The 23,868-nt window shown below is 33.6% G+C and overlaps 2 protein-coding genes and 1 long non-coding RNA gene across 5 annotated transcripts; 1 reads left to right on the forward strand and 2 right to left on the reverse strand.

The window, feature by feature from the left end:
- Nucleotides 1–247: 247 nt before the first annotated feature.
- LOC108453443 (protein ROOT HAIR DEFECTIVE 3-like) lies at nucleotides 248–10,286 on the reverse strand. Its single transcript, XM_017751545.2, has 23 exons — nucleotides 9,967–10,286; nucleotides 9,157–9,306; nucleotides 8,533–8,599; nucleotides 8,352–8,454; nucleotides 7,420–7,490; nucleotides 7,248–7,311; nucleotides 7,101–7,166; nucleotides 6,919–6,966; nucleotides 6,783–6,845; nucleotides 6,609–6,665; nucleotides 6,104–6,262; nucleotides 5,960–6,028; nucleotides 5,749–5,840; nucleotides 4,918–4,996; nucleotides 4,666–4,831; nucleotides 4,179–4,303; nucleotides 2,892–3,154; nucleotides 2,708–2,804; nucleotides 2,454–2,618; nucleotides 2,088–2,192; nucleotides 1,612–1,706; nucleotides 1,414–1,510; nucleotides 248–957 (listed from the first exon to the last, which is right to left on the reverse strand). Exons 1-23 carry the CDS (start codon nucleotides 9,968–9,970, stop codon nucleotides 718–720), a joined length of 2,445 nt encoding a protein of 814 aa, XP_017607034.1. The 5' UTR covers nucleotides 9,971–10,286; the 3' UTR covers nucleotides 248–717.
- Nucleotides 10,287–16,092: 5,806 nt separating this feature from the next.
- On the forward strand, nucleotides 16,093–17,755 carry LOC108452242 (uncharacterized). Its single transcript, XR_001866359.2, has 4 exons — nucleotides 16,093–16,748; nucleotides 16,914–17,016; nucleotides 17,163–17,223; nucleotides 17,356–17,755. It is a non-coding gene; the product is annotated as an uncharacterized LOC108452242 (long non-coding RNA).
- Nucleotides 17,756–18,719: 964 nt separating this feature from the next.
- Nucleotides 18,720–20,855, reverse strand: LOC108452278 (transcription factor MYB24). Of its 3 annotated transcripts, none has more exons than XM_017750053.2 (4): nucleotides 20,745–20,855; nucleotides 20,312–20,518; nucleotides 20,000–20,129; nucleotides 18,720–19,907 (listed from the first exon to the last, which is right to left on the reverse strand). In XM_017750053.2, exons 2-4 carry the CDS (start codon nucleotides 20,451–20,453, stop codon nucleotides 19,070–19,072), a joined length of 1,110 nt encoding a protein of 369 aa, XP_017605542.1. In that variant the 5' UTR covers nucleotides 20,454–20,518; nucleotides 20,745–20,855; the 3' UTR covers nucleotides 18,720–19,069. The 3 variants fall into 3 exon arrangements, with proteins under 3 accessions (XP_017605542.1, XP_052884807.1, XP_017605541.1); XM_053028847.1 differs by having other exon boundaries at nucleotides 20,312–20,475; nucleotides 20,745–20,842; XM_017750052.2 differs by having other exon boundaries at nucleotides 20,666–20,827.
- Nucleotides 20,856–23,868: the final 3,013 nt, after the last annotated feature.

A 23,868-nucleotide genomic window follows, 5' to 3' on the forward strand; every position in this document is an offset into this window, starting at 1 on the left:
TTCTTCAACTGCCTTATTGGAAAATGGGTCAAGTTACAAACGAATGAGCATTAAGATCATGAGTTAGCAATTTAATTAAGAGTGTGGGAAGGAAGGAAAGGCCCGAGACTTCAAAAGAAACAGGTGAAACAATATTTAAGATTTCTGCGGCTGATGGAGATTGGAGCGTAGTGCCGTAAATTTTCGACGTACGTACGTAATAATAAAATCAAAAATCAAAATTAGCATTGGTAAAATGCCAAGGACGGACACAAGAATATGTATTCATCTCATGCAAACCAAATTCACTAACCCATAATAATTCTGTTGTTGATGAACAGACATGATATAACATCACAAGCCCATGCACCCTTCACTTTTTGTGATAAATCTCCAAATTGGGTAAAAACAAGTAATAAGGCCTTACAACTTATCCGACATACAATAAATATAATTGATGATTAAAAAACTTATGCTGAAGAATAAAGTATAAAACAAAAAAGAAAAAACTATTTAATGGGGGGCTCAATCGCAAGAAAGCCAAGGCCCCCCTTTGTGTAACGGCACTTGCTCAAAAAACAGAATGTCTTCTCAAGATGTGTTGACTGTCACTTTCTTGGAAGAGATGTAGACTTCATGGACCATAAAATAACATACGTGACAAACACCCTACCATGAAAGCCAAGTACAAGACAGGCGTCTTCCAAGCACAAAGAATGAATTTCTGATAAGTTAAAATCAGTCTTCTTTAGGGGGACTAGAGTAATCGATATCGTTTCCTGAGGCAGTTACTCCAGATGAAGCAGTCGACGATGTACTGCTGCTGCTGCTTCCGTTTTGGAAGCTCTTGAATGCTGCTGCACCCACGTTTGTCTGAGGATTGTTAGTTGCGGGACTTTGCCCCTGCTCCGCTAACTTTGTGAGAAGGTTCATGACGGTGGGGAGAAACTTGGTAGATATGGAAAGAAGCCCAGGAAGCTGCAAGCATAGAAAGGCGTAAATTAGACCTTCAATCAAAGGGAAAATGGTAAAACATATTAATGACAGTGACAATTGGACTAATTTGAAGGACAAAAGGCAGTTTTATAGCCCTTCAGGATATATCAAAAATGCCTGACTTTACTAACAGCCACTGAACACACTTCAATAATAATTTTATTCATATAATGAACTGCAAAATGGAGACCAATGGAATATTTATCAAATAGAAAAAGCACAAAGATCTTACTAATGGCTGTATTTGATGAAAAGCAAATCTGTTTGGTAAATAGGCTTTTGAATTTTAAGTTTGCATGCCCAGAATGTTTTTAAATGCTTTTAAATACATTATACATTGTTTCAATGTATTGTACTGTAAAGGTCATTGCTAACTAAATATATTAAAGCCTGATAACCAATAAACAGGGGATAAAAAATTTTTAGTTCAAAACTTACAACGCCATGTTGGAATTCACCGGAAATGTTGAGTTGCACCCATAGAGCCTTCACAGTAAGGTAACCCACAAAGAGGACACCCAGATATAAAGGATTTCTGCAATGAGGATATTTGTAAGTAAGCACAGGCAACAAACAAAGGATTATATCATTGAATACTGACCAAACTTAATTCAAAGCTATAAGTGCAACACGCACCTTAGGAGAGTCATAAATTCATTAAATCCCAAGACGACCAAGGCAACAATTGCCCATGGAGGTGGCATCCAGTTGTTGTTACGCCTACTGGCTTCCTGGAAGCAGAAGGCATCGGTTAACTCAGGGAAAAAAAACAATGCATTGGCAATAACATGTCTACCTAAACCACAATATTAATTCTGAATTCTGGTCAACAAAACTTTTGACAATAATACCATATATGCTACAAAAGAAGCAGTACATGTGCAAATTAGAGGAACAGAACAGGACAGAATTTTAGGGCCAAGCAGCAATAAATAATGCAACTAATTAAAGCCAGTTAATGTGAATTGCAATTTGCAATTGCAGAAGCCTTATTTTTCTAGCACTTTAGGCAACATCGGAATTTGATTTGAAGACCGACAGTTCAAATCAATATTTGATGGGAAAAGGATAAAACGAAATCTTTGGAATAATTAGAAATTGAAAATTCATGCCTGAGCAGAAATGGCCTGAGTGACACTGTACTCTGTCTCAGCCCTGAATTGCCGCCACAAAGATTTGCACTGAACAGGCGTGATCAATGTCTTGGCAGGTGGAACCTACACCAAAATCAGTCATAAGAATATATCATGGATGATAAATGGAGGAAAAGACAGTGTTCAACTGATGAACTAATAGCATGAGAGAGAGGAAATGCCACACAAATTTGACATTTATGGTAACCTTCATTATCAAACAAACAACAAACTACTTTTGACTTTCAATATTAAATCCATGTGGACATAAAAATGCCAAATGCAATGTTCAAACAGTTTGTATAGTTAAGTCTCTCATAAAGAATCTCAGCAACAAGACTTCACCTGTTCCCACGTGCTTGAGGCCAGGGGATCAAATGTTGTAATGCTTTTGTCAGTCACAGCGGCATTACTTTTAGTATCCACCAAGGCAGAAGTTAGTGTATTCTCGATATTATCAACATCATCATCCAACCGGATGGCAGCCATAACGGATAGCAACTTTAAGGACTGAAAAATAAATCATAAACAAGTTTAAAAGAGAATAGAACTGTAGAATGATTTCTAAAAATCCAACAAATGGGATTACAAAAACATACTGCAGAGCGAGCTGTTTTAGTGATGGCTCGAATATCTTCCTTCCCAGTCCAAACCCGTGGCATTGAATCAGAATCATGACTAAACAATGTCGAAAACCTGTATGCAAATTTAGAGTCAACGTCAATTATGTATAATGCCTAGCAAATCAGTGACCTTAACCCAATCATTGAAATATGTCATTACCTATCCTTCATACGAATCAATACCCTGCCAGCTTCTTCTCTTGCTTTTGCTTCAACCACACCTCTAGCATAATCCTGTAGATTTGTTAGCATCTTCTCCTTATCTTTTGCATCCATTTCAAAGCCAGAAAGGGCACTGGAGAGTCCAGAAACAGCTGATACTGTTTCACGCTGGAGAAGTTTCTTGATTGAGGGCCAGGTCTCATTATTAGCTCCATCTAAAAGTGCTTCAACAGGTCCTGCTAATGCCTCATTCAGCTTTGCCTGCAAATGCACCATAATTATCAGTAAGACTCCAAGTGATTAATAAACTAATCATAAACATTTGCTCTGGATGTCACAATGACAAATTCTTCAAAGGTTATGAAAGTTCTCGCCGATATACAGCACGGAAAACAATAAAAAAAAAGACAAGCATAAGCACATCAATGCCAACATTGATATGAGGTAATTCGTTGTCTACTGTACATCGTATATTAGAATAAAAAGAAAACACTAAATATCCCAAATTCATGATCTTCAAAAGAATTGAACTAGAAAAATCCAGAACTTCTTTAATCAGACCTAGATTCCATATTTTAAAGTTTAATAACCTAACTGTTTAATATGACATCTTTGTTAATTAGGCTTCAATTATTTTTAAAGTAATCACATTGCATGTAATAAGGTGAAATTTTCAGCAACTAGCAACACAGTAAAGCTTGTTTGGGTTACACTATACCCAACTAAAAACTAGCAAAACCAGCATCACAACATTGCAGTGTCATGTCCCGCGAGTGAGCAATGTGCTTCAATGAGTCTGGAATGAGTTGAGCACGAGAAAATCGAGCCACGAGATTCCCGGAGTGCCCCGAAAGACTCTAGAAATCCGAAGGGACTGAATCCGCGTAGAATATTCCAGAAGTTATAGAACTATCCATCCATGTATATTGTTTGGGGCTTGCCTATGTAAGTAGACACTCCCCTCCCTCATTTGTAGATTCACGTTAGCTCGAGTTGAGCACAAAAAAATCGAACCACGAGATTAGGAATGGACAACTTGAGGTTCGATCTCGAAAACCGAACCAGACCGGAATAGGGCTATATACATTCTCATTATGATAAGGGGTCATTCGAGTGTATAGATACTATGTTTATATATGGATGCCTACGTTGTTATATTCCATTTAGGATTAGGAATGGACGTAATCGGGCCTTCTCTTTACATATCTCTCGTTATTTGGGATCCTATGACAATAACTTGCAATAAATAAATGGCTAGAAGAGACAGAAAGATAAGTTGTTATACCTCATATGATGAAGTCAGCTCTAAAAGTTTAGCAGCACAGACTGAAGCAACATGTGTATCAATATCACGGCATAGCTTATCCCTGACTTTAGAGCAATCCCAATTTGCCAGCTCAACATTAGCATCTACAAAAACAATTAAAAAAATCCACATGTATCCAGTCCAACATTAGCATCTGCAAAAACAATTAAAAATATCCACATGTATCCAGTCCACCTTGTTGAGCAAAAAGCAAGGCCATTGACAAACAACTATAGCATCAAACTCACTAAATGCAAATCAATATAACGTTGCTTAATTCAAAATTTCAATTCACAGTAATGGTTTAAAAACTCAATTTTGCCTACATGAATCACTTATTACCAACAAACTGTTTTAAAAATACATTTCCCATTTCATAGCTCTTGATTACTATTCCATAACTTTTATTCCCACGCCAGCTTATAGCTAAGAGAATGGTTGATTGGTTAATGAAATTCAACCATACCTGTGCATCTTTCATCAAACAAAGCCATATAAGATTCAGTGCAGTTGCGAGCAGCCAAAGAAAACCCCTCCCCTCCATTCAAAGCTTCCTCAAATGCTTCCTTAAATTTTTCAAGACTTCCAGACCTTAAATGTCCTAACATGGATAGGTAGGCCGGTTGGACAAGCTACATCAGAAGACGAAAAGCAAATGAGTTGAGAAAATTAAAATAACAAGAAAAAACTGGATATGGATACAGTATAGAGCTACTACTTGTAACAGTTTTTCTTCAAGTTGCTTTCGCTTTGCAGATCGGACACCTTCATCAAAATATGTGGCTTCTGCATCATACCTAAAATTAGAACAAAGAACTTGCTGTAACTGATATGATAGTAAATAGAAAATAAATACAGGAAAAACAATAACCTTAAATTTGATCATTAAATTGACTCTTATTTGGCCATGCCTCAAGAAAATTTCCATCCATCCATTCATTTAAGCAAAATATACCATTACCACCATCTTGGAAACATGGACGGGCAGTACGGATACAACATGAGTAGGACACAGTGACAAAATAATTTCTAAAATAGAAGGTATGGCTAGACACCACAATAAAAAAGATACATTTTTATTCAAATAATGTAAAATAAAAAAATGAAATTTGAACTTCTTAATCAAAGACTTGAATGTAATTAGCTTTTTAATATCTTAAACTTGGTTTTGAGTATAGAAACTTTGAACATCAAAAAAACCCTTAATATTCAAATAGCTCAAATTCAAAAGGTTAAAAATCCCGTGTCAAAGGTGTCTGTGTTGAACATGTATCAAGTACCAATATGCGAGGGCATATTGCATGTATATGCTTCATAGATCACCTTCATGACGCACAAGCCAACAGGTTGCCAATTAGTAATCACAACATTCCTATTGGTCTGTTAGCATCATAATTCTGCACTGTCACTTTGACCGGATGAATCACTTATATAATTTCTTCAATGTTCAAATGGTCATTGCCTAAATGAACTCAGCTACGTAGGTAGGAACTCATTTGTAACTTAAATACTACAGAACTTATATCTAATCTCATTAAAGTAGTCCTACTCTGATAGAGAAGTGCAGAGAATGGAATTCAGCTTCTTCCCAAAGCCAGCAACTGGACCAGACTGCACAGCTTCTTCTAAAAGACACCAGTTCTGTCAAATGAGGTAATAGGATGGTTTGAGTGTCAAGAAAAATAGCCAGCTGCACAGAAAAATTGTGCATGTGCGTGTGTGCATCACATGTTTATGAATATAAAGAATAATCCATTTACCTCGTTTGCAGTGAAACCAGTGAACTTCTCATTGGCAATTTCTTCACAGCGTACCGTAGCCACCATGACCTACAGGCAACAAAAAATCAACAAGATTTACAAAATTCATTCAAGTTATAGCTAAAATTAAGTCTGAAAGATTACCTTATGGGCTGGAAGGTCAAGGTCTTTATTCTCCTTAATGACTTTCCAGATCTGTTGTGCACTAAAAGAGAACCCTGAAGCAGGTACAACTCCCCTCCGATCTCCAGCAAGGCCCCCCGGTGCAATAGAGTGGTTGAACCGTTGTCTCAAATTAGCAACCTTCAATGATAATAGAATCAGACAAACTGCCCATTTGTATGCCAAGTAATCAAATATTTCAGCACCAATATCCAATATTCAGGCAAAACTATACAGTAGTAAAGGTATTTTATTTTGGCCATCTCCAGAAAAGATAAATTACACGGTATAACCAGAACAAGTGAGGAAAAAAGAATTGCAAAAATATCAATGAGAAAAAAGGGAGTCATCAAACAATCAATAGGGTGATGTCACAAATCTAAATGTAGATAGTCAACTTCTCTCTTTCGATTAAAAGAAACTTCTAAATACTGTGAAAGCGTGTTTACATGCTATGCATACAAAATATCCTTCTGCAACATGGTACCTGCTCTTTAAATTGCTCCTCCTTTTCTTCATAACTAGAAAGTGCAACAACCTCAACCTGGTCATTATCAGCAATAACATTAAATTGTCAGAAGAAATGTTCATTAGAAAAAGGTATAAAGAGATGTTAAACATTTAAATTCATGTTGCATTAACTCATAACCGAAAATCATACATTGAAAAATTCACTTAATGGAGTTTCCTTATGCGCTTGTGGCTTTGGAACAGAGTCCCATATCTGCAATTAATGATAAACAGGTCAGAAGAAAACATTACATAAGTTAATCAAAAGAAGCACAATATATCTGTACCTTCTGAATATCTTCTCTCAGTACAGGTTCTAAATTTTCCAATGGTGTCTGTAAACAAGAAATAGCTAAGTAGTCATAGACTCAATTGAAAGTAGAAAATTCTATGTATAAAGCTGAGATGCTTGGAACTTTTTAATGAAAAAGGTGAACAAAAACTAGCTGTCCAAGCACAAAATGCTCACCCTTGTTTTATCACGGATAACAAACATCAAAGTCGTTTTGCGGGGACTAAACAATCGCATCATCACCTGCAGCCAAACTCAACCAAATAAAGAAAAAGACCACTTGAAATTCAGGGCATTGCTTAGAAAGGGCAGAGAAAGTGAAACCTGGAATACGGTCTTTAAAAGAGGCTTGTTTGCAGCTTGCTCACGACCAATATCATGACACCACCTAAATGAAAGTTGCTCAATAATATTATTTGCATGCAGTACTGACAGCAATTAACTTAAAATGAAAATTCAAAACTATATCAAGCACCATGTGGGTGCCAATGCTTACATGTTTATGAGTACTATATCTGAAACCGCCAGTGCAAAAAGTGCACTTTGTTTCTCAAATGCTGTGTCATCCTGGAATAATGCAAGAAAATAATTAATAAGATAACATGGAAAGAAACTCTAATCCTCTCTATTTTTCACAAAACAAGGAAGATAGATAGGAACAGACAAAAAACAAACAGATTATCAACTTCATATTCAACTTTTAATAATCACAAACCACTATTGATTTGTTCAGCTTGGTACATCACTCTAAGCTTTACGTGTTATTGGAGCACCAAGACCTCCGTCTAAAATCACCAAGTCTTCTTTTAACTAAAAAATCCAGTGCAAATCACCAACTTTTGTACCTTCATCATGATCGATTTGATTTCTCCAATCTCAAGTACAGTCTACTAATCAATGTTGCTGAAAATAATTCTAGGGAACAAATATAACCTATGATAGAACCTTTGTTCAAACAAGTAAAAAGAGAATGGAACAGTCAGAATTAAAACCTTGACATTAGAAAAAGAAAAACTGATGACTGACCTTTAATTTCATTTTACTATCAGGTAAAACAAAAATTCATTCAATATTAGAACTACTGCCTACAACTAACAATTAATTAGCAACACCAAGCCAATCAAACTTGTTAGAATTTTTTAGATGTAGTTGATAAATTTCCAACAAAGCAGGCACTACCCACTTGATTAATAAATCAAAATGCATTTCCATAAATACTCTTTTTTATTGTCCTTTGCGTTGGGGGCAAGGAAGGAGAATTTTCCTGAATCCTATGTTTAGCAAAAACAGGCAAAAGATCTTTAAGCTGACAAGCAAAAGGAAGGCAAACAACAGAGCAAGCAAAAGTAGTTCTTGGTATATCAAACAATGTAGTTTCAATTTTTTGACAAAACATGTTAATTAGAGAATGCAAGCTGGCAACAGCACCTCCCCACGCTCTCTTCCATCAGTGCCCTCCAAATCCATTACTATAGTGCAAGGCTCTATACCAGCACATTTTGCCATCCAAATACCTTTGGTGGTTTGAGACCTGATAAGAAGCTCATTTCATTAATTGTTTGAACCAATTGAAACAAATGCAATTTGCTATTACATAAACAAAAGTTACCTTCCCTTAAATGCATCCATCTCCCTGAAATTGGTGTAAAACAAATTGTTTAACAGTGTGCTTTTACCTGTCAAGATCAAGGAAAGTGAAGAGAAACTTTTAATGGCATAAGCAGAACTTATTTAACAACCATAGAATGATAAAACAGCTAAAAAAATGAAATCAATTATGGAATGCGTTACATTCAAAATAACAATAAACAAAATATGGATATAACACTAGCTACAAAAGTAATTTAACAATATCATGTGGTAACAAGTTCACATGAAAGTGAGATATGAAAGATATGCCAAAATGAAATCATTTATAGCATGAGTTACATTCAAAATAACAATAACAAAAGATGGATATAACACTAACTACAAAAGTAACTTAACAATATCATGTAGTAACAAGTTCACATGAAAGTGCAATATGAAAGACATGCCATTTTCTGAAAACTGACATGACCAGGCTTCAAGCTTATCATACTCTCATTTGTATCCCACATATTTCTAGTACAATATCATTAAACATAATGCAAAGTAAATAAAGAAAGCAGCTTACCATGAACTGGGAATAGACACCTAAGCAACAGGGAAAGGAAAGTATAAAGCAGAAAGTCACAAAGATAACAAGGCATACCACTGCTTTGCGGTCCCATGATGGAAACCACGGCATATGACAGACCGCATTCATGAAGTTTCACTTCCTTGATAAAACTTTCGATTCCAGTATCATTGAATGAACCATCTCCATCAATAAGTTGAACTGAACAACATTCATCGCTTGTCGCTGAGAAATCAAATGTTCATAGCATGTCAAGGTAAAGCGAGAAAGCATCCATAATGCACAGACCTAAACCGCCCTATTCATTTTTCCTTATTAATTTAAAATTAAATTCTCTATATCCATTAATCAAGGAAAGGACATTTTAAGTATACCTCAACTGAAACAAAATCTATTTATCTTTTGATAGAGAATTTTGACGTACTAAATAGCTTTAAAAGCTGGTAATTCAAATTCCAGTTCTTTGTTTTTTATTTCCTTAGCTTCCTCAACAACCAAACATGCCATAAACATGAAATTCATCCCCGGTCCCGATCCAAACATCACAACGAATTGCAGATTTACACTACTAAAAGAAACTTTAGAAATCTAAAAAACAGTATTCAAACCCAAATTTCCACCAAAAGAAAAAAAAAACCCGCATCGCACCCTAAATAATAATAAGAAAATGAAGAAAAAAAAACCAACAAAATTATTAAGGCGGCGCTGCTTGCTCAGCCTCTTTCTTTTGCCGTTACTTTACAGAATTTAAACAAATAAACCGCAAAACTAATTGAGTAATGAAAGGAAGAAACGGATCACTGAATAAGCTATAAATAGTGAGGAACAAAAATGCAAAAAGAGAAGAAAAAAAATAGATTAGGATGAAACGATTCGAGGGTTTACCCATTGAATCTTATTTGAAATTGAAAGCTCGGAAGATGATGAGATCGATTCCGATGAAAGACAGATAAGAGAAATAGAAAAACAAAGATAGATTTGATCGATCTGAATGGGGGCACTCTGAAGCTCTTCTTCTCCCTCTTTAGTTTTTATAGCATCGTATTTTCTTTTTAACTAGCACGCATATTTTAACTTTTGTCTTCGTCAACTTTAATGAATAAGTTTAGAAAGATGTTCTTCTCTTTCTATTTATTTTTCCCAATAAATCAAATATAAATTAGTACTGTTTGATTTTACTTTGAATGAAAAAGGTCTTTCATTTTTACTTAAAATCTTTTTTGTCGGAGTTAAATTTCCAGTACCTTTATACTTCTGCTCCCCCTTCTATTTTTGGCTTTAAACATCTATTTAAGATTAATAGCTATAATTGTACTAAATATTGTAAGTCCTTACTTAGCAAAATATTTGATAATTGTCTTTTTGAAATTTTGAGTTGAAGTTGAATGTCAGTGTTCCAAGTTATAATGTATAATTAGATTATGTCATGCCTCTATTTAATATATTTATAAAATTTTTATATAAAGTGGTTATAATTAAACAATCATCAATCTATTTTGGAAAAAAAATTCTTTCACATAAAACGTCTAGTAAAAGATAAAAATTCAGTTATGTTAATATTTATTACTCATGATTTCAAATTGATTTATAACACTAATTTTTCAAATACTTAATTAATTAATAGTATAAATAATATAATTTTATGAATTATTTAATGACACATGATAAATATAGATTGATAACTAATGCATGATTTATGCAGAGTTAAAACCAATTACCAACTGTGCCCACACATTTATGGTGAAAAAAAAAAGGTAAAGAAAAGGCGGGGCAACAAATTACGATTTTAACTCGCACGCATGAGTCCCCAAATAATTTCCGTACACCTACAGTCAAAGGCGAATACTCGTATGGCATCACCGTATTGGCTATCCAAGACTCGGTTAAGCAGTTAAAAGATCAGAGATTTTCTGTTTGTGCGAAATTGCAGTTGGTAGTGAATTATGGTAGTGGACCCGTTTATTCCACGATCACCGACTTTAGCGGGACCCGTTGGCCGCCCATCTCCTTTTTCAAAAGTTTGGACGGCGTGATCGACTGATCGCAGCTTGTTTTAACAGCAGGTGCTCTACACGCTCTAATAACCAGCGTGGATTTTGGTATGACTGAGTCATTGACCGGGTGCGTGGAACCCACACGTGAATTCACAGATTTAAAACCAACATTCCCCCATAATTCAACTCAACACTGCGGTTCGGAGTTAAAAAAATAAAAATGTGTGATAAGTATATGTTTTTTTCGGAAACTTAGAATTTAATTTTAATATTTAATATTTTTATTTTTCAAATTTTAAAATTTATTTAAATTTAAATTTTATTAAATTTATCGGTGTGATATTTTTAAATTAAAATTATTTAATAATTATGTAATTAAAAAAATTATAATTAACTTAAAATTAATAATAATAATAACATTAATAATTAAACCTAAATTTTAAAATTTAAAATTACAAGATTAAATTTTTAAAATAAATGTACATATTTTAACTAAAATTTTCGTTAGCAAATATTGAAATATTTAGATGGACAGATATTTATTCTCAAGTTTTATATTATGCATGTGAAAATTTAGTTTAGAATATGTATTTTTTAAAAATTTCGTTATATTTTGTCTTTGTTGAATTTTATTTTATAGTTACTTAGAATTTATATCTGTAATTATATAATTAAACATAGTTGATTATAAATTCATTTTAAAATTTTAAATTTATTTATTAACTGACTTAAATTAAAAGACCATTATTAACATTTAAATTTACTAATTTTAAATATCACTTGATTTTATAAATTTTATAATTTAAAATATTTTTACTAATTAAATGAGGATAAATTTAAAATTCAAATGAATATCTATATTTAAAATTTTATCGGAAAAAGTGAAATGAATTCCCAAATTTTAATATAACAAATAACAATTAAAAAGCAAATCCACAGTATTTAAATAAACAGAATACAAATTAAATAAATATTAAAGGTTGTGCGTGGTTGGGCTTGGGCGGCCAGTCATGCGCCCAACCCTAACTTCCGGGATAAATATATTATATAATTTTAATTATTGGCCGCAATTTTTTTTTTCTTCGGCCAAATTTGGCGGCATTTAGTTTAATGATTCTTTTATTATTATTATTTATGAGTTGAAACAAAGATTAAAAGCTCTAAAATATAAAGAGTTCAAAATTAGCTCAATTTTGTATGTTGTTTCATTTTCCTTTTACAAAATTAAAACATTCTAGATTTAATCAACTCTAATAAAATTCAACTGATGAGTAATTGATTTAAATAGAACATTTAATAGATTTGTAGTTTTTTTAATTTTCAATTTCAACCAATCCAACTGATGTATAATTAAATAATAACTATATTACATTTTTCATGTTAATTATATTATTTGGTTGCATAAGTCAAGAAAATACAAACTGGCATTTAAATTCCATCAATTTATTTATTTATTAAGAGTCTAAAATTGAATTCTAAAAATATTTGAAAAATCATTGCATGTTTAGTATTTGGAATTACTTTATATTATTTTGATTTTGAATTGACACTTCACCCGAGTTTTTATATATATATATATATTGGTTTATATATTAAAAGATGAAAATCATGTTGTTTTTAATATTCGTATACAAAATTTAAGAGATGAAAGATCAAGTATTATATGCATATAAATTGGGTAAAAGTATGATAAATTTGTTGTGCTTTATTTTGGAATATATTTTAATTTATTTATTGAATAAATGAGTAAATTAATCCATATATGTTAGATGTGTGAATAAAATAGTCATTTTATTCAAATTTGATATTTATATATAAAGTATAATAACAAAATTATCCCTTAATTTTTACACATTTATTCAATTTGACTCCTACATTTTGTGGGATGTGCATCGCATTTATCAGACGTTTTGCAAGCACTTATCGAAGATAAACGCGTGATATCACGACGAGGAGATACATGACGTTAGTTGTTCACTCATGCCGGATCTTGCCAGATGAGGCAGGATGAGTCATCAATTAGAGACTCAAGTGAGAGTAGTTTTATCGGTTTGTTAAGGGGTCTCATTCCCGTATTCTTTAACCAATGGATTTTGTCTCAAATTCTCATTTTCTTGCCAACCATGATACTATTGATCGAAATATTGGGGTTTCATTTTTTGTTTCTTTTGTTGTTTTTGTTAGTTTCTTTCAAGATAGGGGCATAACTAGGGGGCTAGCAGGGACCTCGGTCCCTCCTAAAATGGAAAATTTTTATTTATGTCATTTAAAATTTTTTATAATAAAAATAAAATTACATTTTAGACTCCTTAAAATAATAAAAATTTAATTTAATTATTTAAAAATTATAAAATATAAATAATTAAAATAATAAAATTACTATAATAAAAATTACAATAACGGTGCTACCACAGTCGCATGAGTTGTCATTCGAATTTGGTTTCATTGCACTAGCTTTTGTTTTGGGGTCGTGGCCCCAGTCCATTTGTTTAGGCATTGCTTTCAGTATGTAATTGTTGATAGTGCATTCGTTTTGACCCCTAAACACATTCATTACTCTTTTGCTCACATTTTCCACTTTAGCATCGAAAAGTATTTTTGATGACTTATTTATTCTTTGGATACTTTACAAATAAGGGATAAATATCGTTTTCTAGATTATTTTACCTCTTTATAATAAATGCTGACATTTTTAGAAAGGTTTAATTCACAAATTAATATCTAAATTATTTAAATTTTATTTTTAATTTTTATCACAGTACTTAAACTATTTTTTTTAAATTGTACATATGTTATTCAAACTTTTAAAGTATATTTATTTTTAAATTGGTATCTAAATTTTTTTTCATATGTTATACATAAATTATTATTCAAATGCTTATTAAAATATTATATGAGTTAAAAATTAAATAATAGGTAAGAAAAAGAATTTAAATATCAAGATATAAAATGATATAATTTATCAATTTGAGTCCTTGAAAAAAAAAACTGAAATGCTACTAGTCTTCCTCTCCGTGTCGAAATCTCTAGTATAGCAATTTACATACACTCTATCTCCTTCATGCAGCAGATCCTCGTTTTTCCCATGTATTCTAATCTGTCTTCAGGGCTTTATTCAACCATGTTCTAGTTATTAAGAACCAAAACAACAAAAATTAGTAAATAATGTCTACTGTTGAAAAAAAACATCATGTTACCTCCTGGCTTCGGTAAGAATCTCCAAGAAGTCCTCCTTAGCAGAAAACGAGGAAACAAGAAGAAGATGACTCTTTTGTAAGTGGTGACTCTACTGAGCCATCTATTTCTACTTTGATGACAACGACAGCTTCAAGCCTGTCGTTTTGGTTATCGATGGGGAAGGGATCGACTCCTTCGGCTTTGTTTATCTCGTTCAAGCTTTGGTCCGTTTAGGCCTCTACACTGTCCAAGTGTCCATGTTTGCGCCCCTCGATCGTGGGTCTCTCTTTCTTCTCCTAAAGTTTCTCTAATTTCCTCATTTCTGCTTCTTCTTTTTTGTTGTAAGTCTTGCATTTTCTCATCTAGGTCCTCACCAATTATTGATTTCTTAGTATTTCATTTTTCTTATTGAATTTTGTAATTTTTCTGTGATTTATTTCTGAATGGATTGCTTAAGGGATAAATCTGTTTCGGGTCATTCCATGACAGTGCGAGTCCAGCAGAAATAGATGGTGCTACTGCTTATGAAGTATGAAGTGTGATTGGATTTTGCTTGTTCCGCTCAAATTTTAAGTATCTCAGTGTCCTTGATTTGGGATATGAAACCATGTTATTGGAGTAAGCCGAGTGTAGTATGTCACAACCATCATTTATATGATTAAACATGGCTTTTAAATAGTACCTTCTGGACTGTTATTTGTTGCCCTTTTTGCAGATACGTCAATATATATCCATGCAAGCTTGTGTGAATTTGCTGTGATAATAATCCTTTTCATTTATGGTTCTCTGATTTCAGGGACTACCGCGCGTGGATTGTGTATCCTTAGCATTGTCTGGGGCAGTGTTCTCATGGTCGAAGCCTCTCCCGGTTAGGCTTTCATCCTGATTTCTATGAATTAAAATACAAATTTGTTTTTAACCACTTCCTGACTTCATGAAATTTCCAGGTGATTAGTGGAAGAAACCGGGGGCGAAGCTTTGGTCATAACATGTAAGTTTTTGAACACACCTGCACGATAATACTAATTAAATTTTCTTTGATTGTAGCAGGTGGGAGTATTACCCTCTTGATTCCCTCTTCTAATAGATGGTATAAGTTTGCTTTGAATATTTTAACGCCTTTTGCTCAGCTTCATTCATGTGTTATTATTGTTTTATCATGTTAATTTACCATCAATCCTCTTTGCTCTTCCTTGGATGATAAGTGTATTTATGATGTGTAATATACCAGGTTTTCCTCGGGTGTTGTGGCCTGGGCTAGAGAAGCATTAACGTTGGTGTACCATCTTTGGCTATATCACTGAACTGGTGTTGCGAATTCAGTTTCTACTAATTTCTTTTCACTTATGAACATTCTTCTGATTGTTTGATACTACGGAAGGAAGGGGGAAGAAAGCCAAGAAAGTGATTTTAAGGATGCAGTTTCACTTTGTTTGCTTTTAATAAACGCAGCAATCCTAGATATCGAAAAGGGTGTTTTCCCTAAAAGTTGCTTTTCCAAGTGTAGAAATTCCTACTTCTCCTTCAGCAAACAAGGTTCGGATTCCCTGTTCTATGGACATAAAGAGCATATGGCTGTGATAACAATGACGTGATATATACCAACGTCTATCACATTTAAAATGAGATATATTTCCTGTTTTGGTCTTCAAATTATACTCATAACCTAATAACTAATATTTGGATACTGTTGCTTCCTTGACATGTGCTCTCTAAACCTTGTTTATATGCATCTTTATTTAGACATGTTAGCTGATAGTGACGAAGTTGTCTTAGTTTGTGATCTTTCCTGCTTTTCAACTATCTAAAGTTCTTTAAATTGTTAGGAGAGGCGAAGTTTGGGTTGCTATCATCATAAGAAACAATCTTTTATTAGAGCCAATGAGGAAATCTTTGTTATGCCTTAGAGGAATATATATATATATATATCTGTTCATCTACTCGTTTTCATTTGTTTGTTTATAGGTTATAGCATTATTTTGTGGGGGAGTTCTTATATAGTCACACTATTTATATCAGGTTCAAATTATTGGCAATCATGGAATTGTTCATAGAAATTTCCCTTTTGGAAGATTCATTGAACAAGGGAGAGTTTTAATTCACCAATGGGATGAAGTTTCCTCATGCAATTTGAATGTTCCATACAATCGTATATTTGGACGATCAAAGTTCCAAACCGCGTATTTACTCAAACATGCTGTTCTGTTTTTTTGGATATAGTAATGCTAAGCCATCTGGATTCTTTCAGCAAATCTGTTTAGCTTGATATTCAGCTACATTTCTTTCCTTTCATTATGTAAATTTATCTCGTTTCGTCCTTCATGCAATCTTGCTTATTCATATACGACAGGGCTTTAAACTGACCAAGCAAAGTATGTGGAGATCTGCTCCAGGTTGGCAAGGTGTTTCAGCTAATCACCATCCTTTGGCTGCATATTCCATGTCTAATCAATGAAGTCTTGGCACGGACAGCTTAGCCAAGATGCATCCACTGCTGTAAGTTTTTATTTTCTTTTAATCAAAAGGAATTGCATCATTTACTCCTGTACATCAAAACCTGCTTATTCACGCCCACATTTCTTCATATTAATCCCTTTAAACAGAGTATCAGTCTTTTTCTTACTATTTAATCTTGGTAATGTGTGCATTTTTTTCCCTCAGGGTGCTGCTCGCTAGTTGACTGCACAAAGGAATAATGTGGAGGTGGTCTGTTGAGCCAGCTAAATCTGAATCTAATAAAGCGAAAAAGTACTTCCGAATGGAGGTAGGGAAATTTTCCAACAATAGAATAGAAAAGTTCTGAATTGCCATCAAAACCAATTTTGCTTGCTGTTCTCAGGTTTTTCTCCTTATCTATGAATGATCCTGGCATTGTTAATTACAATTGATGTTGGCTTATGTATTTTGCAGTTTGTAGACAAAGAACAGGAAGATACATGCAAGGATTTAGATTTTGGCGCACTCGAAACAGGTTTGTAAGTTAAAACCCCGTTTTCTCCCTGGAAATTGTGGTTATTCAAATCATTTAAGAATCTATGGAATCAACCTAATACGGTTCCTTTATGTCACTCAAATTGCATTTGTTTTTTTCCCCCTCAAACAGTAGATTGTGGTAACTCCTGTATCGATTTCTCCTTCGCAAATTGAGTCACACGTTCAAAAGGCTGCATTGGATTGGATATCCAGATCCTTCTAGGGCAGCAATTGGCTCTTGGATGATCAACATAGCATCTTAAATCACTCATTTGCATACACAAACATTGTACTTTATAAATTCTTAGGGGCTTTTTTCTATTTAAATTACCATATAGTTTCGGGGTGGTTGTTGATACAAGGGAATAAGCTTTGTCTAAATATATGTACGACCTTGCTTGTTGTTTCCGCAAATTCATTGATTTGTGACATGGTGTTCATGCATGATTAATCATTTTTGTTCTTTTTGAAATTTACGCTTTGTTGTTGACTAAATTATTCAATGAATTATTGAAGTATGGAAAAGCAAAGGCATTGAAAAATAGACTGAATCTGCTTGTTTAGGCAAGCAAACCGAAAGCTGCTTGGCTGCCTGCAGCTGCAGCTGCCTGATGCAGCCAGTGGTGCTTCTTCTTTTTTTAATATTTTTACTGCTAAGATTTTAAGAGCGATTAACAGTAGCGGTGCTGTTAAAGACCATACCTTTCGGGCCCCTACCGCCTCTGTCCATGTCCAGTTTACTACCTGCGTCCGGCATTGATGACAATTGCCGTATCAGCCGCGGACTTGGCCCGCTCTTGCTTTGTCCTCTTTCTTTTACCTTGTTCGTAAATCCGATCAATTTCTAATATACGCAAAAAAGGTTTTTTTTTTTTTTGAAGTGAAATGGTTAAAATTTATCTCCTAATGTTATTGTTGACCCTGAATCGGCTGCCTCGTAACTGTAAAAAATACTCACCTTTTCAACTTAAAAGTCTTCAACATGTATAAAAAATGAACTTTAAAATCAATCATGGAGAAGGTCTGCAATCTTTTTTTTATTTGATCTTTTTACTAGAATCTTACGATTGTCTAATCATAATATAAAATGATGGTTTACATTCATGGTCTTACACGGTTCAAGATTGTTGATCGTTAAATGCACAAGTGTAATTATAGGTAATGTGCTCGTAATGGCTGCGTTACATTTACAATGGTGAATTACTCTCTCTCTTTACAAGCAATTACATTAACAAACATATGGATGAATCCTAAACCTAACGCCATTGAATCCACATAAGTTTTATCAAGTTACTTGTCTAATTTGCTTTCCAGTTAATCCCATTAGCTCTCCACCCATCTGTTTCAAAACTGCGTTAAAATTTCGAGTGTAATATATTACCATGAATTTTAGTCTACACATTAATGTCACCGTATAAAATGTAAATATATATATATGAAATTTCTTATTGTTAATTTCTCCGACAAATGAGAGAATAAATTAATATGTATATATATGAACAAATTATTTCATATACTGTTATACAAATATATTTAGAGCAAGTAATACCTGAAATTTAGAACCTAAATTTATTTATGGAACATCATCTGGCATTATCCATACTGCATGTCTGAAATAGTAACATTTAGGTTAATATTTTTCTCCCATATATTAGAACCCTACAATATTTTTTTTGGTCGAAAAGGAACCCTTCAATATACATAAATATATATATATATATATATATATATCTGTGCATATAATATTTGAGGAAAATAATTGCTGTTGTATCGAGTGAACCCGCAGACGAAGTACCTAGCTAAATCTAACCCCAATCATGTAAGAAAATGTGAATGGGTCGTGCCTAAGGGTCCCAACCGCCTGATGGAAGATTAGGGTTTGTGATATATTGCCCACTGGATAAAGCTGATAAGGATGATGAAGAGGAAGATGATGCTGATGGCATTGATGTGATGATAGTATCAATAAACTCCATCTGGTTGGTTGCCACGACCATGTCATGCGCATAGGATGAGCCAGCAGAGATAGGCAAACATGTCGAGAGCCTCGAGCCTAACGGGTCGATGTTTTCCAATGAAACAGAAGTTAGTGGCATGTTGCACAGGTCCCCTTCAAGGATTTCACAGAGTTTGGGCACTGTTTGGGCTGCCATTAATGGATGATGATAAAGATTTACGGCAGCGGTTGAGTTCATAAGCTTCTCGTCGAAAATATCATGAACTACTTCATTACTGAAAACCGGGACGTGATGTTTTTTATATTGGTGATGATCAATATCATGTTGAGGTGTAACGAAGGGCAATGGCCATGAAGGGTCCAAGGAAGATGCACTTGAAAGGGGTGGTGGGAGCATTGGGGTTAACGGGAAATGATGGTGAATAAAATCGACGTTGTCACCGCTTGGGTTTGACTTGAAATCTGCATGATGTTGAGCAAAGCTCTGTAGCAGTGATGGGGAAAGATAGAGCTGGTCCCGTTGATCACTAAGGATCAAACTAGGGTTTACATTTAGAGAGACGAAATCAACTGCTTCCTCTGGAGATTTAAAATTATGAACATCGGCGAAAGAGGCTAAAGCAGGAGCCTCATGGGAGATAAACTTCTTTTTGATGCTTGAATTCCAAAAGTTCTTCACCTCATTATCTGTTCTTCCTGGTAGATGTTTGGCTATCTGTGCCCATCTGTTCAACAAAATGTGAAAAAAAAGTAGAAAAGTTAAAAAAATAAAAAGAGAGAGAGAGAAGAAAACATTGATGATTACTATGATTAATACCTGTTGCCTAGAATACTATGGAGTTCAATGATGAGAGCTGCTTCTTGTGGGGAGAAACTCCCACGTTTCAAATCAGGTCTGAGGTAATTTATCCATCTTAATCTACAACTCTTCCCGCATCTTTGAAGGCCTGCATCATGAAACAAACCCCCAAAAAGAACAAACATCGAAAAAAAAGAGCAAATAAACAAGGAATCAAATTAATGTAGTCGGGTTTTTGCAGTTATTGTCTGCAAAAAAATAAAGTTTATAAAAACTAGTACTGATATTGGCAAAAAAGAAACCGTGGAGAGATGGAGAAGAGTAAAAGACCAGCAAGTTTAGGGACTGAGCTCCAACAACCATGGCCATAGGTTGTAACGTAGTTTATAAGTTTCTCATCTTCCTCGGGTGACCATAGCCCTCTCTTCACCTTCTGCTTGTTGCAACAGGAATGGTGGCCGTGCCCCATCATTCCGCCAATAGCGGGCCAGAATCTAGAATTGTTTATTTATTCAAAAGTGAAAAAGAAGAGCAGATCTGAAAAAGAGAGAGAGAAAGAGAAGGTAGTTTCAAGTTTTAACTTTTAATTTCTATATCAGAAGATATTCAGAGCTAAGCCCTAGAATTTGGCTTACAAGAAAATGTGAAAAACAAAAAGAAAAACAAACAAAAAAAAAAGCTTACAAACTGAGTGCTAAGAGGGTGATTTTAAAAGACTGATGAGAGTGCAGTGAGGGCGTGAATTTAATGTAGGGAGCTGTACCTTGGTGGCCCAGTTAGGGTTTGAGGGCAAAAGGCTAAAATCTGCAGCGTCAACCTGTAAGGGATGTATGGCTTATAATGGGATCCCTCTCACTCTGTTAATTTCTGAGATATGGGTTTGCCTTGTACAAGTGGCATACATGCAGGCATTGTGGGACCCTTTATTGTTTTTAACGGGTCCCACTTTTTGGACTTATTGTCTTCATGTAGGAATACGAAGTTGTAGGATGTCAAAACTCGTTCAATAATTTTTCTTTCTTCTCAACTTTCAGATATGGCTCTTGCAAATTAATGCAAAATCAAACTCACTGGGATTTTTCTTCATGATTACAACAACCATCAGACGGTTGTGAGTCTATGAAAGGTTTGACGTGATTGTAGCGCAATGAAATAAAATGGATTGTGTAAGTAAACTTCTAATTCTTTCAAGTAATTAAAATTTGATGCACCATGAGATAATTATTTAAAAATATATATTAGAATGTAAATGGATCGTCTTCTTTTACACATTGATTGATATCAAATGTTCGTAGAACTGTCCCACCATAGATGCCTTGTGAATCTCAGCTTGAGAAAATTGTATCATCATATATTACTATTATTACGTTCTAGAACAAGATTGCTGTTGAAATTCTCTGCTGATTCGTTGCATGTAATGGTGGGCATAAAGTAAAGGCTTTTTATCTCCAAGTCAAGCAATTATGTGATACAAAGAAAAAAGGACAGACATTTCAATCAAATGCATGAATTAAAGCTCAGCTCTTTCTTGTTAAATTTCACGTTGTAAATCAATTACTAGGTTGACATCTGAAAACGTTGCTATGTTAATAATTATCGTTTCTGAATAAGCAATGAGTGGCTTTAAACTTCTATCAAACCTTGTTATTATTATTATTATTTCTTTTACCAATTTCAATTATAATCATAACAAGACTTCTGTTCATTATTTACTTATTAGGTTTTAATTACCATATTGAAATGATGAACAGTGTATCTACAAATTGGAAAACCAAAACGTTGATTGGGATCTAAGCAATGGAACACAGAGGTAGAGTTATTATTTAATCTTAATTAAGGGACCACATTGCCTTAGCAATTCCAGAATTCCTTCCATTTAATGGAAACAATATATAGATTGCTTAATTTATTAACATCCAGGGGCGTACACCATACTGTTTGAACTCAGAGTTTCATTTCTTCTTCTTCTTCTTTTTCAACTTTTATTTGATTAGACACGAATATTTCTTCAAGTTGGACGATGAGTGGTCACCATATATTAAAAGCAGAGATGCTGAAATCAATTAATTTTTTTTCTACATTTTAATTCCATCAGTGGGTCCTAATCGTTATAATATCAGCTGAAGAGAAAACAGGAAATGCTATTCGGCTGGTCTATGTGTTAAAAAAATTTTGGCAAACCTTTGCGTGACACTCCCCTTTTTACCTTTTACACACAACCACAAAGCTTTTGTATCCAGTTCTTTTTTCTTTTCAATACAATGTTATGATTATAGATAAATTGAAGGTTTAATATTTTATGGTTTACGATAAATAATTTTATAAATTATAATTTAGTGTTTAATGTTTAGGGTTTTAAGTTTGGGGTTTATTTTAATTATATTGATAACTAATTATAAAATTATAAATAAAAACAATAAACCCTAAATCATAAATATTAAATACTAAACCCTAAATAATATATATTAATTTAAACACTAACTACTAAATATTATCACATCCGGTTATAAAAACATATTCATTTATTTGTGATTTTTTTCCTCAGCGCAAAATCATTTATCCATTTCATAGGAAAAGTAACTGGAAAAACCAGTTGCATACAAACCACAAAAATGGAGGTATCGACAAGGCCATTAGCCTCTCGAAACACATGCACAAAAAATAACTTAGCATTAATACAGTCAAGTGATATGAACAAATCCCAGAGTCTACAAGGGCGATCAAAGTAAGAAGAGCACCAGCTCACTGCCACCTGAGAGTGGGATTCAATGATGACATGACAATCAGGACTCTACCTATAGTAAATTAAAAGATGTAAAAAGTGTTTTTTTTTTTTTAATTTTAAATTCCGACAAAGAAATTACACTCGGACAAAATCTGAAGATTCTCCGGCAAACATTATTATATATTAAAAAAAAACACATCATGAATGAAAGGGTCAAAAGAATTTGTAATCAAGGCAGTGTTATGATTGAAAATGGGGTCACCCTAGAACAAAATGCATGCTCTTGCCTCATCCCAAATTAAGCAAGCAGTTTTTAGTGGTAAAATGACAGGAGGGAGGACAAGATTTGCATGGAATGAAATCCGGCCATTTACTTCCTTTACCCCATCCATTCATTATTATTACGAATATATAGGTTGAGCGATTTTGACAATACTAATCCTAAAAGGCTATTTATCTGCATATATATATCGAGAATACTGATCAACGAGCTTGAAAACAAAAGGCTAAACGATAATGGCAACAAGGAAATTTATGACAATCAATCTTTCGCAACCCGAGTTCTTTCCATAAAAATAAAATAAAATTAAATGTTACATCACTTGTATGGAATTCAGGATGTTGAGAAGCTAAATTCGTAGGAATGACAGATTACATGATTATTGGTTTGCTAAAGTCAAAAGGAAAATTGATTGTTTTGGGTGAAATATGAAATAATTAGCATAGGGTATGCTTTATGTTCTGATAATTATGGTGCCAATTCATGGTAGCAAAAGTGATGGATGTTGAAGGAGAGACAATTAATGATCAAGGCCTTGATCTGATGGCTATTTTCTTTTATATTTCATTTTTTTTACATAAAAAGAACTGGACATGGGCGAGGCAGTTGAAAAGGTGAAGTTTCTCTTGCCTTCCGCACATTTGCCCAGTTTTTCATGAAACGAAAACCCTGCTATGAAATATGATTGACTGTACTCTTTTCTCAAAAATTAAAACCCATTTTTTTAATAAAAAATAAAAATGTTTAATAGCTTTGTATATATAAGATATGTATACTATCATTAATTCTTGGCCATTATCTCTCAAAGACAAGTTGTTTCACCGAGTAAAATTGCTCCTAACAAGCAATTTTTATATATAATATATGTCTAATTCAACAATA

The sequence above is a fragment of the Gossypium arboreum genome, chromosome 5, assembly GCF_025698485.1.
Source record: "Gossypium arboreum isolate Shixiya-1 chromosome 5, ASM2569848v2, whole genome shotgun sequence".
Lineage (NCBI taxonomy): Eukaryota > Viridiplantae > Streptophyta > Magnoliopsida > Malvales > Malvaceae > Gossypium > Gossypium arboreum.

Excerpts from the sequence above, each read along its gene's own strand:
- LOC108452278 (XM_017750053.2), bottom strand. The coding sequence starts at position 20,453 with ATGATGGGGCACGGCCACCATTCCTGTTGCAACAAGCAGAAGGTGAAG. Across the intron at positions 20,130-20,311 it reads CTCAGTCCCTAAACTTGCTG|GCCTTCAAAGATGCGGGAAG; the intron begins GTCTTTTACTCT and ends TTCATGATGCAG. Across the intron at positions 19,908-19,999 it reads CATAGTATTCTAGGCAACAG|ATGGGCACAGATAGCCAAAC; the intron begins GTATTAATCATA and ends TTTGTTGAACAG.
- LOC108453443 (XM_017751545.2), bottom strand. Across the intron at positions 7,312-7,419 it reads GATATAGTACTCATAAACAT|GTGGTGTCATGATATTGGTC; the intron begins GTAAGCATTGGC and ends ACTTTCATTTAG. Across the intron at positions 5,841-5,959 it reads CTGGTTTCACTGCAAACGAG|AACTGGTGTCTTTTAGAAGA; the intron begins GTAAATGGATTA and ends CTCATTTGACAG.